The sequence below is a fragment of the Hylobates moloch genome, unplaced genomic scaffold (assembly GCF_009828535.3).
Source record: "Hylobates moloch isolate HMO894 unplaced genomic scaffold, HMol_V3 SCAFFOLD_5, whole genome shotgun sequence".
In the NCBI taxonomy this organism is placed as follows: domain Eukaryota; kingdom Metazoa; phylum Chordata; class Mammalia; order Primates; family Hylobatidae; genus Hylobates; species Hylobates moloch.
In genome coordinates, this window is record NW_026652280.1 from 98,493,124 (window position 1) to 98,509,909 (window position 16,786).

At 50.1% G+C, this 16,786-nt stretch overlaps 2 protein-coding genes across 4 annotated transcripts; one reads left to right on the forward strand and one right to left on the reverse strand.

Annotated features, from left to right (window-relative positions):
- Positions 1-88: 88 nt before the first annotated feature.
- METTL25B (methyltransferase like 25B) lies at positions 89-8,441 on the reverse strand. 2 transcript variants are annotated; one of them, XM_032154123.2, is made up of 8 exons: positions 7,888-8,441; positions 5,023-5,147; positions 4,661-4,853; positions 4,086-4,148; positions 3,595-3,738; positions 2,624-3,105; positions 1,127-1,311; positions 89-419 (listed from the first exon to the last, which is right to left on the reverse strand). In XM_032154123.2, the coding sequence occupies exons 1-8, from the start codon at positions 7,996-7,998 to the stop codon at positions 394-396; spliced, it is 1,329 nt and encodes a 442-aa protein (XP_032010014.1). In that variant the 5' UTR covers positions 7,999-8,441; the 3' UTR covers positions 89-393. The 2 variants fall into 2 exon arrangements, with proteins under 2 accessions (XP_032010014.1, XP_032010013.1); XM_032154122.2 differs by having other exon boundaries at positions 89-406; positions 7,888-8,027.
- A 47-nt stretch (positions 8,442-8,488) lies between these two features.
- ISG20L2 (interferon stimulated exonuclease gene 20 like 2) lies at positions 8,489-13,881 on the forward strand. 2 transcript variants are annotated; one of them, XM_032154124.3, is made up of 4 exons: positions 8,489-8,647; positions 9,296-10,162; positions 12,720-12,920; positions 13,605-13,881. In XM_032154124.3, exons 2-4 carry the CDS (start codon positions 9,413-9,415, stop codon positions 13,716-13,718), a joined length of 1,065 nt encoding a protein of 354 aa, XP_032010015.1. In that variant the 5' UTR covers positions 8,489-8,647; positions 9,296-9,412; the 3' UTR covers positions 13,719-13,881. The 2 variants fall into 2 exon arrangements, with proteins under 2 accessions (XP_032010015.1, XP_032010016.1); XM_032154125.3 differs by having other exon boundaries at positions 8,502-8,647; positions 9,257-10,162.
- The last annotated feature ends 2,905 nt before the right edge of the window (positions 13,882-16,786 follow it).

The window sequence follows — 16,786 nt, forward strand, 5'->3', positions numbered from 1 at the left end:
ATGAGTCCTAACTGTAGCACCCTTGCAGCAGTGCCACAGGGAGGGTGCGCATCTCCTTTTATCTACCTACAGAAATGGGAAGGAAACAAAGATTTCTAATTTTTAATAAATTAAAACTTTACACTGTATTACATAATCCATGGAGGGAGAGAAAGGGGATGAAACTGAAGGAACCAGGACTCTGGAGGATGCAGGATGCTGTTTCTCTGGATGAGATGTACTCTGCCACTGTGCTCTCTGGGCACTTTCAGATGATGGGGTCTGAGATGTCTCCTCAGGCTGCATCAGCTGTCTTCAGTCTCCAGAACAGAAAGAGCCTGACCCAGGGGCATCTTGGTGGCCACCAGAACCAGGTTTCTGGGAGAGAGTTCAGGACTGAAGATGGGCAGGAGCTCAGCATGGAAACCTGGGAGAAAGGGCTTAATCATAAGGGGAAGAATGAACCAAACTCACTCAGCTCTTCTGCCCAGGCCTGTAGGCATAGTCCCTTTTCCCCGTGGGGGAGGATCCAGCGGGGCTAAGGAGACCCCGTTCTCCATAAGGAACACAGGTTCCCAAGGCACTGACTTGGGAGGCAGTCCTCTTGCATTGTAGGTTCTTGATGCCTGGGAAGCTTGCTTAACATGCACCTTAGGTTCACCAGAGGCTGATTTGGTAGGAATCTTAATATTTTTTTGAGATGGAGTCTCTGTCGCCCAGGCTGGAGTGCAGTGGTGCTATCTCGGCTCACTGCAACCTTCACTTCCTGGGTTCAAGCAATTCTTTTGCCTCAACTACCCGAATAGCTGAGACTACAGGTATGCGCCCCCATACCCGGCTACTTTTTGTATTTTTACTAGAGATGGGGTTTCGCCATGGCTGGTCTTGAACTCCTGACCTCAAGTGATCTACCCACCTTGGCCTCCTAAAGTGCTGGGATTATAGACATGAACCACCGCACCCAGCCTGGATTCTTAATTTTTTAACAAATCCCCTACTCCCAACCCACTAGTGACTCAAAGGTGGGGTCCAAGGATCACAACAGTGATTAGCTAGGCCCAGGAGATGTTGGGGCTGGGACTTGAAGAAGGAGCCCCAGAACCCCAGTCACTATAGTCCTTGGGTCCCTGCTGTAGGCCACCCTCACCCTGTTCCTGAAGGTACAGCAGCCGGTCCAGTAGAATAAGCGTCTCCACCAGTGGGGCAAGCAGTAGAGCCAGGCTGAAGAAGGCCACCACACGGTTCTCCTGGGCCAGGTGGGCCTGAAGGGCAGCCAGATTCAGTGGCAGCTGGGGATCTAGCCCCACTCGCTGTAGCCCCCGCTGCACGTATCTGTGGGATCAGTCACATTCAGCACTCAGTTTGGTTTTAAGAACTGTTACCTCTCACTTAAACTTTGCTTGTTCCTAATTCAATTCCAACTTTGCTTTATTTTCTACCCCAATGTGCGTTTTCATGAAGATATATATATATGTATATATATATATTTTTTTTTTTTTGAGATGGAGTCTCGCTGTCGTCCAGGCTGGAGTGCAGTAGCACAGTCTCAGCTCACTACAAGCTCCACCTCCCGGTTTCATGCCATTCTCCTGCCTCAGCCTCCAGAGTAGCTGGGACTACAGGTACCCGCCACCACACCCAGCTAATTTTTTTGTATTTTTAGTAGAGACGGGGCTTCACCATGTTCGCCAGGATGGTCTCGATCTCCTGACCTTGTGATCCGCCGGCCTCGGCCTCCCAAATATATGTTTTTAAAGACAGGGTCTTCCTGTCACCCAGGCTGGAGAGCAGCAGGGCAATCATAGCTCACTGTAGCCTCAAACACCTCAATCCTCCCACCTCAGCCTCCCAGGTAGCTGGGTCTACATGTATGAGCTACCATGCCTGCCTATTTTTTTTTTTGTACAGACGGGGTCTCTCTACATAGCCCAGGCTGGTCTCTAACTCCCAGCCTCAAGCAATCCTCCTGCCTTGGCCTCCCAGAGCTGGGATTACAGGCATGAGCCACCACACCTGGCCATGTATTTTTGAATGTTTCTCTGGCTGTGAGCTGTCTGTCCAATAGTAAATTGATTTAAACATTTTCAGCCAGGTCTGTCCAACTATTTAGCCATATTTTTAGCATTTAAAAAACTTTTTTTTTTTTTTTTTGAGACAGAGTCTTGCTCTGTCGCCCAGGCTAGAGTACAGTGGCGCGATCTCAGTTCACTGCAACCTCCGCCTCCTGGGTTCAAACGATTCTCCTGCCTCAGCCTCCTGAGTAGCTGAGATTACAGGCGCATGCCTCCACGCCTGGCTAATTTTTATATTTTTAGTAGAGATGGGGTTTCGCCATGTTGGCCAGGCTAGTCTTGAACTCCTGACCTCAGGTGATTGGCCCGCGTCAGCTTCCCAAAGTGCTGGGATTACAGGCATGAGCCACCGCGCCTGGCCAAAACTTCATGTTTCTTTGTTAGTCTCCTGATAAAAGAGGGACAGACAACTCTCTTAAAGAAATTTTGAGAAGGTACCCTGATCAGAGAACTCCAAATCACTCCTCCGGGTATACTTAGATTTTCTTTAGGCTATGCTGAAAGTGAGGGTAGAAGATCTCTAGTTAGAAATCTCCCCTCCACTGCCCCCCACCCCCGTCTCCCAACCTCACTCTTCAATCTTGAGCTCGTGGACCCTGGGGATACCCTGCACGCCTGGCCGACGGAGCTCGGGCCGGGCCCGTCGGATGACTGTCTCCAGTGCTGCACGGTAGCAGTGAGTTCGGAGGCCAGGGCCAGCTTTCTGTAGCCGCTCAGCATATTCCTCCAGGGCATGGCAGGCCCCCTCCCGAAGCCGGTAGGGCAGTTCATAGCCAGGCAGCCCAGCCACCCACTGACTCAGTGGGTAGCTGCCAGGGTCACTCAGCTTCATGTAGCAGCAGCCCACTGAGGCCAGGGCCACCACCTCAGGACAGCAGAAGTGTCTCAGCAAGGTAACACTCAGATCCCCACAGGCGTGGAGGCCTGTGAGCAGCAAGCGGGCCCTGCCCTGACACGGGTTCTCCAGTGGAAGCAGAAGCTCCTCACACAGGGCTGTGGGGTCTACCCACCTAACCACGTGGTGTGGGGAATGACGAGGGCTGGTTTGGACCACCTGTGGAAGCAGGAAAGGACAAAGGCAGATGAGAAGTCTGTTTGCTGTCCCCAGGCCACCTCAGGCCCCAGGAAGGGATCTGTCCTCCATGTTATTCCGCAAGGAGGAATGTGGGAGATAAGCTGGGTGCAGGAGAGGGCTGGACCACAAGTCAGGAGAGGGGGATAAATCCTGGACCTATCATTCACCATGTACATCTTTTCATCTGAGACCCGGTTTTCTTATTTGTAACAAGTCTAAAACCTGACTGGCCACTTCACAGGTTGTGAGAAGTATACATTGGTGTGGAAAGCACTTTGTAAATAGAAAGTATCTTTGAGATACGGGGAGGCACTGGGGAAAGGGGGACCTTGGGAAGGAGGTAATAGAAATTAGGGACCACACCACTTCAAGCTGAGAAACTTGAAAGATGGAATCCAGCCTCTGTGCTCAATTCCAGCCAAGCAGCCCCTGCTCCCGCAGTCCAGGTCGCAGGAAGGGGTGGCCTACCTGCGGGTTCCTCTTCTCCTCTTTCTCCAGAGCCTGCAGAAGCTCCTGGTCCAGGCGCTGGGCTCTCTCTACCAGTCTCTGATCCCCTTCGATGCTCTTCACCGTCAACCCCAGGCCAAGAGCCATGAAGCGGGAGAGATGGCCCTGGAGTCACGAGGAGGATGGAGACAGCCCTGTTCAGTGCCCTATCCACTGTGACCCTCCCCATGGGTAACCTGGACACCTGGGAACCAGGCCCCATAGAAGGCTTAAATTTTACCCTACAGAACTTATTAACATCAGTATGGCTTAAGTTGGTATATAACTCCCCCATTGTTAAATCTGACTGGCTTAAAAAAAATTATGCAAAGAGAAAAAAAAAAAAATCTACCCTGTTTGGTTCCACCGCTTCTTGACACCTGGCTCGTTGGGCCTGTGGCCCGATAACCTGCCTTCCAGGTGTTCTATGTGCCCGTGACTCAAAAAAACAGTACATCAAGACTCTGGCTCACCTGGCCTGAGCCCACGTCTACAACCTGGGTGCAGCCTGTGAAATCACTCAGCTTCTTCACCAACTGAAAGAGGAGGAAACAAAGGTCTCCTAGCCACTGGTTCTTGACTCCTGGGGCAAACACCCATACTGAGAGTGGAAGAGACAAAGATGACAGAGAAAGATGGACAGAGGGTGCCCTGGATGTGAAGACAGATGTGAAAAGAAAGATATAGGGGTGAGGGTGGAAACAAGGAGAGTGGACCTGACCCCAGGTTCAGGCCCACTCTCCTTGCCTCACAGGTCAGTGATTCAATCTTCCCCACAGAACAAGAACCCTGCGTGAAGCCATGAGCAGATTGTGGAGATTTGAGAACAGGAATGAGACCGTGATTCAGACCTAGCTGCCAACCAACCCCACAAAAGGATGAAAAAGAACCCCAGCATCAAAATATGATTAGTTATGTCTGTTGAGGTAAAGGAATGTCTAGGGCCTCTGGCCTTGCATGTGAGGTAAAGGGCACACATCTTTGTAAGCCACAGCTTAAGGAGTCCCTGGGCTCCCAGACACCACCCATGCTCCAGCCATCTCCTCACCTCTCCCAGCCTCCGGATCTCATGCTGCTTCTTGGGCCTGACATGTTTCCGGAATGGAGCTGTTAGTCGAGAGCTCTGGCTGGGGTTCTCCAGGAATTCTGAGGGGGTCTGAAAGCCAGGCGTCCGGGTAAAGGCCAGGGCACAGGCCGTGGACTTCAGGGCCAGCAGGGTGAGTGGCCACACTGACCTGTACCTGAGATAGTCCAGCCGAGGCCTCCAGTGAATGAACAGTCCCATCACATCTGAGTGCAGCAGTTTACAACCCAAGGCCCAGGAAGACCTTATGAGACTCTCTGAGCAATACGCTCACTGCAGGGCTTAAAGCCTTGAGTTCCCCAGCACAAGGCCCTTCTAGCCCATACCTTATGACCTCCCCTTCCCCAGGCATCCCCAGCAGCATTGTGGCCAGCTGTGGTGGTTTCAGTCCATCCAATGCTTCCTGCCATGAGCAAGGGAGTGTGTCCCATAGGTTGTCTGTGAAAAATTCCTACAGAAGAAGGGGAGAAGCCATCAGCAAGCTACTACCACTTCCATTCTTTCCCACCCCACTCTCAACTACACACCTCACTGCCTGCCTCTTCCCAGCACTGCTGCCACATAGGGCCACTGCCTGTAACCGGCAGGTACCTCCTACTAAGCCAAGTCAGTTCTCTGAAGCCTGCTCTAGCCTTCCTGACTCTGGTGGCTTAACTCTGTTTCCTTGGAGTCCAGATTGCATTCTGGACACACTTCTTTTAGCAATTTCTGCACTTATTTGTGTCTGTTTTCTCTATTAAATTGAATTTCTTAAGGGGAGGGATGGGATGGTATTTTCACATCTGCATCCCTAACACTTACCAGAGTGACTGACACACAGTATTAGTACATTACCACTTAGTAACCTGCATTATATGTGCCAGACATTGGTGTCTTTTTATTCATTCATTTGTCCACCACAAATTCTGGGGCTGTGTTTCGGTTATACATCAAGCTCTATTGTAGGCTCAGGGAATACAACAGTGAACCTGAAATAAGATTCTGGCTCCTGCAGAGTTTACATTAAAAAAAATAATAACTTTGGCCGGGCGCGGTGGCTCATGCCTGTAATCCCCGCACTTTGGGAGACGAAGGCGGGCAGATCACCTGAGATCAGGAGTTCGAGACCAGCCTGGCCAATATGGTGAAACCCCCTCTCTACCAAAATTACAAAAATTTGCCGGACATGTTGGCGTGTGCCTGTAATCCCAGCTACCCAATAGGCTGAGGCAGGAGAATCACTGGAACTCTGGAGGCAGAGGCTGCAGTGAGCCTAGATCGCACCATTGCACTCCAGCCTGGGCAGCAGAGCAAGACTCCGTCTCAAACCAAACCAAAACAAACAAAACTTCAGACAACATCATATGTCACATAGGCAAAACACTAATGAAACAGTAATATAATGGAGAGTTTGGGCAAGGACTACTTTAGATAGGATGATGAGGGAAGACCTGCCTGAGTTGACATTTGAGCTGAGACTTGAATGATGAATAGGTGCTAGGCATGTAAAGAAAATACAGGTAATGGCAAACACTTATTTAACACCTTCTCGGCCAGGTACTGTTGTAAACATTTGACATGTATTAATGCATCTGATTCTTTAAACAACGCTTTGAGGTAGGTATTATTTTTTATCCCCCATTTTACAGATGTAGAAACAGGCACAGCACTTAAGTAACTTGCCCACGTCCAAAAGCTAGCAAATAGTTGAGCTGGGATTATTTATTTATTTATTTTTAGAGATGGAGTCTCACTCTGCCACCTAGGCTGGAGTGCAGTGGCGCGATCTTAGCTCACTGCAACCTCCGCCTCCCTGGTTCTAGCAATTCTCCTGCCTCAGCCTCCCTAGTAGCTGGGACTACAGGCGTGTGCTGCCAAGCCTAGCTATTTTTTGTGTGTGTGTGTGTATTTTAGTAGAGACTTCACCGTGTTGCCCAGGCTGGTCTCGAACTCCTGAGCTCAGGCAATCCACCCACCTCGGCCTCCCAGAGTGCTGGGATTACAGGCGTGAGCCATCGTACCCGGCCTGAGCTGGGATTTGAAACCAATTTTATTCTAGAGTCCTTGTTCTTAGCCATTCAACGATTGCCTTTCTGTGGAGGAAGATCAGAGAGTGCAAAGGTCCAGATGCCTGCCATATTGGCAGAACAGAAATCAGGCCAGCAGAGAGGTACAGCACAGTGAAATGTGTGAGAGAATAAAATGGGATAGAGTTGAAGAGACAGCAGGAGCCAGATCATGGGCTTTATAGGTAATAGTAAGGAGTTACGATTTCATAAAAGTATCTAGGAAGCAAGGGATTGTCGTGATCAGATTTACATTTGAATGCTATCAATCTAGCTGCTCAGTGAAGAATTGGTTATGGCAGGGCAGAGGTAAGCACACAGCAAGATCGGTTAGGAAGTAGTTCAGAAGAGAGGTGATGGTGGCTTGGCCTAGGGTGGCAGCAATGGAGGTGGGGACAAACGGATGAATTTGGGATCTATTCCGAAGGCAGAGCCAAGAGGACTTGTTGAAGGACTGGATTGTGGATCAATGAAGGACAGCACTGAATCAATGATGGCCTCTGGGTTTGTGGTCTAAACAATTCAGTGGATGGTGGTGCCATTTACACATTCTCTCATTTATTCTTCACAATGATCCTTCAGACTGGGATCCATTGTATAGCTGAGGAAACCCGGGCTACAACAAGTTGGGGGTTAGGGAGGCCTAAGGTTAACACCATAGGGGAGGCAGGATTCTAGACTAAGTCTTTTTGATTCCAGAGCCAGGACTGTCTACTATACCATAAAACCACGAATTTATTCAAAGCTTGGATTCCAAAACGTGTGTGTTCTTGGAACACCTGACGTGCTCCAAGAAGAGTTCAACATAGTTGCAGCATGGTTCCAATGTCCACGCATTGGAAGATTACAAAAACAATCTAGGTAGGTCTAGAAATATTATTTATGCAGTGAGCCGAGATCGTGCCACTGCACTCCAGCCTGGGGGACAGAGCGAGACTCCATCTCAAAAAAAAAAAAAGAAATATTATTTATGCCAGCTGAAAAAAGAGGGAATCACTCCAGTTTTAACCCCTTCTTGTACAGAAAAAGACTGAAACTCATAGAAGGAAAGAGATCAGAGGCTAATTCTCCAGATTCTCTCCCTGACGTGGGTACCTAGCCAACCACACGACCAGAGACATCCCACCCACGCCCCTGTGGCCTCACGATGATGTAGGCATCCAAGATGGAACGGTAGAGCGCCAGGACACGGGTGAGGTTAACAGCTAGCTGCCTCCTCCCCTCATGAGAGAGGCCTCGGGCAGAGATGCCCGGCATTCCGGGGTCCAGCAGGGAGCGCGGGGAGCGAGAACGCAGTGAACAGGGATCCCGGGTCAGTACTACGCGGGTCCAGGACCCGGACGGGGCTCAGCTCTGCAGACAGAACAGGAAGAGTTTTGGGTCCAGACTCCGACGCTGCCTTTCCGGGATCCCATGCTGGAGTTGAAGATTTGAGGCGCCCCCCAGGCGTCACAGGTCGCGACGTTTCACAGTGCGAAGGTGTCAGCGCACGTAGGGCGGGGTAACAGTGCAGTGACGCCACAAAAGCGTGCCGCTGAGCTCAGCTCACAACGAGGCGGGCCAAGTTCCAGTTCCCGCCCCTTCCCGTACACTCCTCTCCTCTTACGGAAGTGAAGCCGGAGGTGTCCGGTTTATCGCGGCCTTCCCACACCTTCGCGTTGTACCACCACGGGGCTAGAGGGGCCGGGGAGCGCATCCCGCCCCCACCCACGCCGCCGCCATTGCCGCTCCTCACACACTGCGAATCACTGGCCTCACTACCTGAGGTCGGGGCGGTGCGGGTGCGCGCGCGCCGACCTCCGGCGCGTTCTAACCTGCGCGCCTGCCTTCCCGGGCTTCGTCGGCGCGCACCGATTTCCGCATCCGGCTCCGGACGCTTCCGGTCTTAGCTGGACTCGTCTGGGAGGTAGGTTTGTGAGCGTGAGAGATCAATCTGTACCGCGGGGATCCGAAGTATGTTTATCCAGGTGGGCTGCCTCGAGCCTCGATCCCACCCCCGCGCTGGTAGGTGGTGTCAAGGTCCTTGCTTGGGAGAAGGACTTGGGTGAGATGCATGTGGAGATTGCCCCCAATTCCGGCCTGGAGCCAAGGGAAAGGGATGCCTGGATTTGTGTGTCTATTCGTGGTCCACGCTGCGGATGCCTGGGTAGCCCAGAGGTTATCTACGCCATACTTCTCTCTGTTTTTGAGCATACCTAGATGTTCCTTTCCTAGGCAGAGTATAGAGCGCACGTGTTCTAGCCTCTTAGACTCATAAGAGGGTTCGAGCTCTATGAGCCCCTCCACTCCCTTCATTTTACAAATGAGACTCAAACCTAGAGCGCGGTAATGACCTTATTAAGACCAAACGGCCGGTGAATTGGGCTTCACTACACTCCAGGCTTGCTGACTAACATCAATGCTCCCTCCATCATTTCATGTTATGTTTTCATTTCCCCTCTGTCTGAGAGATTGCTCTGATGTCTTTCCTTCCATAAGTGCTACGGAGATCGAGCTTACCTCATTTTTGTCCCAGCCCTAGGAGCTCAATTACCAGGATCACTTTCTTCCCCAGGGTATACTACAGACCTCCACATGTTGGACAGTAGGATTCAGCAGAGAATGAGTCCCACATCCTCTTTTCATCCATAAGCCACTCTTCCCAACTACTCTTCCGCCTTCCATTGTCCCTATGTCTACTTTACTGCTTAATCTGGATTTTGGGGAACCTCCTCCCAAAAAGGCATTAGAAGGAAATGCCAAGCACCGAAATTTTGTCAAGAAGCGGAGGCTTTTAGAACGGAGAGGCTTTCTGAGTAAAAAGAACCAACCCCCTAGCAAGGCGCCTAAGTTGCACTCTGAACCTCCAAAGAAAGGGGAAACTCCTACGGTGGATGGCACTTGGAAGACCCCTTCCTTCCCAAAAAAGAAGAAGACAGCTGCCTCCAGCAATGGGTCAGGACAGCCCCTGGACAAGAAAGCTGCAGTGTCTTGGTTGACCCCTGCCCCTTCAAAAAAGGCTGATTCTGTTGCTGCTAAAGTAGATTTGCTGGGGGAGTTCCAGAGTGCCTTTCCAAAGATCGATAGCCACCCAACCCGCTCTCAGAAGAAGAGCTCCCAGAAGAAATCCTCTAAAAAGAACCGTCCTCAGAAGAATGCCCCACAGAACTCCACCCAAGCTCATTCAGAGAATAAATGCTCCGGAGCATCCCAGAAGTTGCCACAGAAGATGGTGGCAATTGACTGTGAGATGGTGGGCACAGGACCAAAGGGGCATGTTAGTTCCTTGGCTCGATGTAGCATTGTCAACTACAACGGAGATGTGCTTTATGACGAGTACATTCTTCCCCCCTGCCACATTGTGGACTACCGAACCAGGTGGAGTGGTATCCGGAAGCAGCACATGGTGAATGCCACACCCTTCAAGATTGCTCGAGGCCAGGTAAGAAGCATGGGGCTTGATGGTGGCAGGGAGGTGGATGGAGAGAGGCCTAAATCATTTTTCAGCAAAGGATATCACTATGGGAAGACACCAAAGGTTTGTGGAGAGAGGGAGGGAGGAGAATCTATCAGTTGTTGAAGAAGGCCCCCTGTTGGTGGAAGGAGCAGTGAAAGTCAGGAAGGTACAATTAGCTGGTGTCACAAACTTCAGTGGTCAAGATCTATTTTAGCCGGGCGCAGTGGCACTTGCCTATAATCCCAGCACTTTGGGAGGCTGAGGCGGGAGAATCGCTCAAGCCCAGGAACTCAAGACCTGTCTGGGCAACATAGCGGAACTCGTCTACAAAAAAGTTAGCCAAGTGTGGTACATGCCTGTAGTCCCAGCTACTCAGGAGGTCGAGGCTGCAGTGAGCTGAGATCACACCACTGCCACTGCACTCCAGCCTGAGCGACAGAGTGAGACCCTGTCTCAAAAAAACAAACAAAAAAACTATTTTAGGTTCCAAATTGGCTCTGGGGAACTGGGAATCTGCATAGAGAAATAACAGCAAGTGATGAAACTGGACAGAGCTGCAGACATCAGTGTCAGGAGAAAGGGCTTGATTTGGAAAAACCTTGCGAGTTGAAGCCTAAGCTTGAGAGAGGAAAGGTGGAGAGCTCTTCCCAAGCCAAAAGTAGCCTGGGGCAAGTGTGGAAAGTGGTGGTGGTAAGAGAGGGCAGAAAGTTGACAAGAGGAGCTGGGGTATATATTGTCCAACTGGAACAGGTAACCAGTGAAGGGCATAAACGGCACAGGGCCGGCACTTCGGGTTGTCATCTCACTCCTAGCCGTGTGCTGGCTATGGAGCACAAGGCATGAACAGAAAGGAGAGTGAGCTGGGAGGGGTGAAAGGAGGAAGTGAAGGGAGAGCAAGAGACCTGCTGGTCTCAGGAGGCCGCCAGAGGGCGCCCTTGGCCCACGTCTTTGCAGTTTCAGGTCCACACACTGCCTTCTCTGGACACGCTGTTTCCATAATGCCTTATATGCGGTCAGTTGGAGAGGTTCGTTAGAGGTGAGGTGACTATTTTAGAAAAGACGGAAAGAAGAGTTAAACATCTTGTGCACAAAGGGGCACAGCCAAGCAAAGGCATGGAGAGGCAGAAGATGGGACGGCTCTGAGACAGCAAATCTGCCCAGCTTTGATGAGGGCTATATGTCGAAGTTAATAAGAAATGAAGGTGGTGGTGGACAGTAAGTAGGTGAAGTCAGGAGTAACAAAATGTCTAGTTCACGGGACTACGTCTGGTTTTCATCATAAAGCACTTCCCCAGTGCCAAGCTGGGGTTATGAGACTAAGGTATGTCCAGATGAGCCTAGCCCCTTCAGAGGGGGTCCCTTTGGGAGGCTATGCAGGACTGTCACTTTTGTTGAAAACCTGTTTGGAACCTCATTTGGGAATGGCCTTCAGAGCCTGTGGCATGTTCTTCGGTTGTCCTCATTGGTAGCATGTCCTCCTGCTTCAAGAGCCTGAAATGGCTAGGTGTGCTGACATGTGTCTGTAATCCCAGCTACTCAGGAGTTTGAGGTGAGAGTATTGCTTGAGCCCAGGAGTTTGAGGCCAGCCAACCTGGGAAAAATAGCAAGACCTCATCTCCTTTAAAAAATAAGTTTCCTGAAGGCCAGGTGTGGTGGCTCACACCTGTAATCCCAGCACTTTGGGAGGCTGAGGTGGGCAGATCACAAGATCAGGAGTTCGAGACCAGCCTGGCCCATATGGTGAAACTCCGTCTCTACTAAAAATACAAAAATTAGCTGGCGTGGTGGCGGGTGCCAGTAGTCCCAGCTACTTGAGAGGCTGAGGCAGGAGAAACGCTTGAACCCGGGAGGCGGAGGTTGTAGTGAGCCAAGATCGCGCCAGTATGCTCCAGCCTGGGCAACAGAGCAAGACTCCATCTCAAAAAAAAAAAAAAAACAACAGTTTCCTGAAATATTGAGAAGTTATTTTACTTGGTTCCAAAACTAGTATGAATAAGGTTCCTTCTGCAACTTTAGTTTATATGTGATTATTAATTTTTTTATGGTTTGTAGACTCTGAGAATTTGATGAAAGCCACACATTCTCTTCCTCTAGTACCCATACACATCTAATTGCATGTAATTTTGAGCTTTTGTTAGCCTCCCTGGAGCCCGGGTCCCAGCCATGTGTCTAAGGCCAGCATAATGGTAATAGTTAAACGACTTCATGTAGCAAGCCAGAACTGAACTAAATACATGGACATCTCAAACATGAGTGTCATTTAGGACCGAAGGCAAATTAATGTCATGGGGTGGAGATCAATAAGAAGGTAAGGAGCCACTGGCAGTATGAGTCCAAACAGGGTACACCATGGAAATCACCTGTGGAAGAGGAAGGTGGATTCCAGAAGAAAGAAAACTTGTGGGAGTGAGCATTTCAAGGATGGAGAGGTAGGCAGTTGGTGAAAGAATCCAGAAGGGATTGATGGTCATGTTGGGCTTTCAGAATGCAGGGGTTCCACTTCAGTCTTCCATCTCACCACTCTCTTCCACACTTGTTCCAGATCTTGAAGATACTCGCAGGGAAGATAGTGGTGGGGCATGCCATCCACAACGACTTCAAAGCCCTTCAGTACTTTCACCCCAAGTCCCTCACCCGTGACACCTCCCATATCCCCCCGCTCAACCGGAAGGCTGACTGCCCGGAGAATGCCACCATGTCTCTGAAGCATCTCACCAAGAAGCTGCTAAACCGGGATATCCAGGTAGCATCTCCCCACATCCCCCGCCCCCATCTTGGACATGGCTCTCGTTGATGCCCCTAGCCAGACTCTGATCTCAGAAGTCCTGTGGTTGTAGAGATCCAAGTGGGCTGCTATGATGGGAAGAGCTCCATCTGTACACAGGATAATAATTCCTGTTGTCTACCTCATAGAATGTTTCAAGGTGTGCTTTGGAAAAGGGAAAAAGTCCTAAGTAGATATAAAACCCTAACTAAGGAAGAAAGCAGATAGCAGTGGTGGTCCAAGAGACGGTGTAGTGGATGCAAGGACCGCTCGTATTTTACACGCTATCATTTCAGCAAAGGGTGGCCCATCTGGCGGGAAGATGTGGACATATGTCACATATAGAGCAGTTAAGGAACTAGGGAAAGTGGAAGACTCAGAAGACCTGTCTTTGACCTGGTATGTTCTATCTGTACAGAACCTAATATGGCTTATACATACTGCCACAGAAAGTACTGAGGTAGACAGTGGCAAAGACTTCCTAGGAGTTGAACCCCTGAAATTACATAAGGAGTAGGACCCCACCAGAATTCTGTCTTTGTAGCCTGCTGACTGCAGAAGAAACTATAGAGGAGGCAGAGGGAAGAGGAGTACAGAGAGTACAGTGGGAAGGAACAAACGGTTTCTTGTCGCTTCATGCTCTTGTCTTCCTTGCTTGCTCAGGTTGGGAAGAGCGGACATTCCTCTGTGGAAGATGCCCAGGCCACCATGGAGCTGTACAAGTTGGTTGAAGTCGAGTGGGAAGAGCACCTAGCCCGGAATCCCCCTACAGACTAGTGGCAGTGGGGACGCTGGTGATACGGGGAGGCAAAGGCAGCGCCCAGAGAAACAGCACAGTGGACCAATGGACAGCTCCACCAGCTCCACGTCTTTGGAAGCTAGATTTCTGGGGAGAGAGAAGCTCTACCCCAGACTTAATACCCATTGAAATTTCACCTCAGGTGTTGTGTCCTGTGTCTGGTTAAGTGTCCCATGGAAGGGGGAAGCCTTCACGTCAGAACCCAGCCCTATACCGTTTACTTCTTAAATGGTGCTAACCACAGGTGTCCCAGGGTGCTCTGTGCCAGTTAAGATTTTTAACTTTCAAGGGGCAGGGCATACTGGGAAATGTAGTTTCCCAAACTGCCTTATCACTTGGGTGGACATATGTCTCCTTTTATGCCTTTTGGTTGAGTAATTAACAGCATCCTCTTCCACGCTCAGAAGTGTTCTGGTTGGGGCCAGGCATGGTGGCTCACGCCTGTAATCCCAACACTTAGGGAGGCCGAGGCGGGCAGATCACGAGGTCAGGAGATTGAGACCATCCTGGCTAACATGGTGAAACCCCGTCTCTACTAAAAATACAAAAAATTAGCCGGGTGTGGTGGCAGGCACCTGTATTCCCAGCTACTCAGGAGGCTGAGGCAGGAGAATGGCGTGAACCCAGGAGGCGGAGCTTGCAGTGAGCCGAGACTGCGCCACTGCACTCCAGCCTGGGCTGGAGATTCCGTCTCAAAAAAAAAAAAAAAAAAAAAATTGTGTGGTCCCTTTCCATGTCACAGACTCTGCTTTTGGCTCAGAGTCTATATCTAGCCTGTGTCAGGATATTGCCTGTTCTTCCCACCTTGACTTCCAGAGCAGCCATCGCTGGTGAGCTTTAGTTCTCCTTAAGGTTCCAAGGCATTAGAAGTAAGAGTGTAGCTTGGAAATCAACTTTTGTGATTTAGGAAAGCTGTCTCTTTCCTAAGGTAATAGGGGGTTTATTTCATTTAGGCCCCAATTGGTAGGTTTTAAAATAATTTATAAAGTGTTTTAATAATTTGGTTGTCTTTTTTACCTTGCTAAACCAAGCCTCTAAAAACTCAAATTATTCCCTTGATAAATTTTTATAATGGAAAAGCAATTATGTATGGTTTCTTCTTTATGTTAAATAGCTCTATCACAAAGTATTGTGGGGCTGTACTTTTCTTAGGGGATTTCCAGGGTCACTGGATGATACTAACTGGGGCCCTTCCTGGAAGTCATAGAACTGACCAAGCCGTTGTGCGTAACCCATGTGACACATAGGGTTCCTTGTCCTCATCCCTACCACACATCAGAGCTGGGCATGGCAGCTCACGCCTGTAATCCCAGCTACCTGGGAGGCTGAGGCATGAGGATTCCTTGAGCCCAGGAATTTAAATCCAGCCCAGGCAAAATAGACCCCATCTCAATTTTTTAAAAAGTTAATGAGCACACCTAAAACGACACCCCAAGCCATGCATCTCCCCCCGACACACACAGGTTATGTAACCAGGAGAGTGAGGTAGAGAGAATGGGCATGAAGGAGGGGCAGAGCAGGGGAGAAAGGGTGCTTGGTGACGACAGCCTGGTCCTGCTGCCAGCTTTTGGTGGTACACACCCCATCTTGGGAAAGAGTCACCAGTCTGACCTTGTGTCCAGGATCATTATCTGTACTTTGTTGAGAGAATGCAGACTCCATGTCTACACCAGGACTTTTGCATTCTTGAGTGGCTGGTCTGGTTCCAGGGGCCAGAGTCACAGTCACAGCTGCCTATAGAAGTGAATTTTGTGCAGCCAGACCAGACCCAGACATGGTCTTGTTGAGGCCTGCACTGTGGGGTCTGTTGCATAGGCAGCCATTGTGCTCTGAGCAAATTGGTTCCTGTGGGGCCCAACATATTTAATGTCCATGACTTCACAAAGGGGCGCCAGGTATCCTTGCACAGCAAGAAGTGAGAATAGTGCAAGGAGGCCGCAACAGAAACTGGTAGGAATACACACAAGCAAGCGATTCTTAACTACATTGTAATCAGTAAATGAAGATAACGACAATGTTCTCATTAGGGTACTTCTTGGCTGAAACAAAACTATGTCAGGCGGGTGCAGTGGCTCACATCTGTAATCCCAGCGCTTTGGGGAGGCCGAGGCAGGAGGATTGCTTGAGCCCAGGAGTTTGAGACCAGCCTGGGCAACATAGTGAAACCCCATCACTACCAAAAAAAAAAAACCCTGGCTTTGTATGTGTCTTGGTAAAGTAGCAACTGGCTTTTATGATCCCCCTACCCCCACACCCCGTGTCTAAAAAGGCACAACTGAAGGCCGGGCGCAGTGGCTCACGCCTGTAATCCCAGCACTTTGGGAGGCCGAGGCGGGCGGATTACGAGGTCAGGAGATCGAGACCATCCTGTCTCTATAAAATACAAAAATTCCGGGGTGGTGGCAGGCCTGTAATCCCATCTATCGGAGGTGAGGCAGAGAATGGGTGAACCAGGCACGACTGCTATAGCCTCAAAACAAAAGTACTTTATCTCAGTCCAATGTTGAAAAGAGTTCATTCTGCCGGGCACGGTGGCTCACGCCTGTAATCCCAGCACTTTGGGAGGCCAAGGTGGGCGGATCATGAGGTCAGGAGATTGAGACCATCCTGGCTAACACGGTGAAACCCCATCTCTACTAAAAAAATACAAAAAATTAGCCAGGCGTCGTGGTGGGCGCCTGTATTCCCAGCTACTCAGGAGGCTGAGGCAGGAGAATGGCGTGAACCCGGGAGGCGGAGCTTGCAGTGAGCCGAGATCGCGCCGCTGCACTCCAGCCTGGGTGACAGAGCGAGACTCCGTTTCAAAAAAAAAAGAGAGAGAAAAGAGCTCATTCTTACTTTTGCTTACCAAGAAAAAACCTGGGAGACCAGAAGACCTTGCAGGCAACTCCTTAACTGTTTACCCTCATCACACTTCCTTGTCAGAGCCCAGCTTACCTAGCAAGGGTGCCTGGGAATCCCCTGTACTTCAATCCCCTTCCTGTTCTGTCCCTGTCCTGACTTCATTCAGTTGATAGTGGACAAACCCTGTTGTAGATTGCTGCCT

Coding starts and splice junctions, on each gene's coding strand:
- ISG20L2 (XM_032154124.3), top strand. CDS start 9,413: ATGTCTACTTTACTGCTTAATCTGGATTTTGGGGAACCTCCTCCCAAA. Junction 10,163..12,719: donor TCAAGATTGCTCGAGGCCAG/GTAAGAAGCATG, acceptor CACTTGTTCCAG/ATCTTGAAGATACTCGCAGG. Junction 12,921..13,604: donor TGCTAAACCGGGATATCCAG/GTAGCATCTCCC, acceptor TTGCTTGCTCAG/GTTGGGAAGAGCGGACATTC.
- METTL25B (XM_032154122.2), bottom strand. CDS start 7,998: ATGCCGGGCATCTCTGCCCGAGGCCTCTCTCATGAGGGGAGGAGGCAG. Junction 4,149..4,660: donor AGATCCGGAGGCTGGGAGAG/GTGAGGAGATGG, acceptor CTCCTCTTTCAG/TTGGTGAAGAAGCTGAGTGA. Junction 407..1,126: donor GCTGTACCTTCAGGAACAGG/GTGAGGGTGGCC, acceptor CCTTTCTCCCAG/GTTTCCATGCTGAGCTCCTG.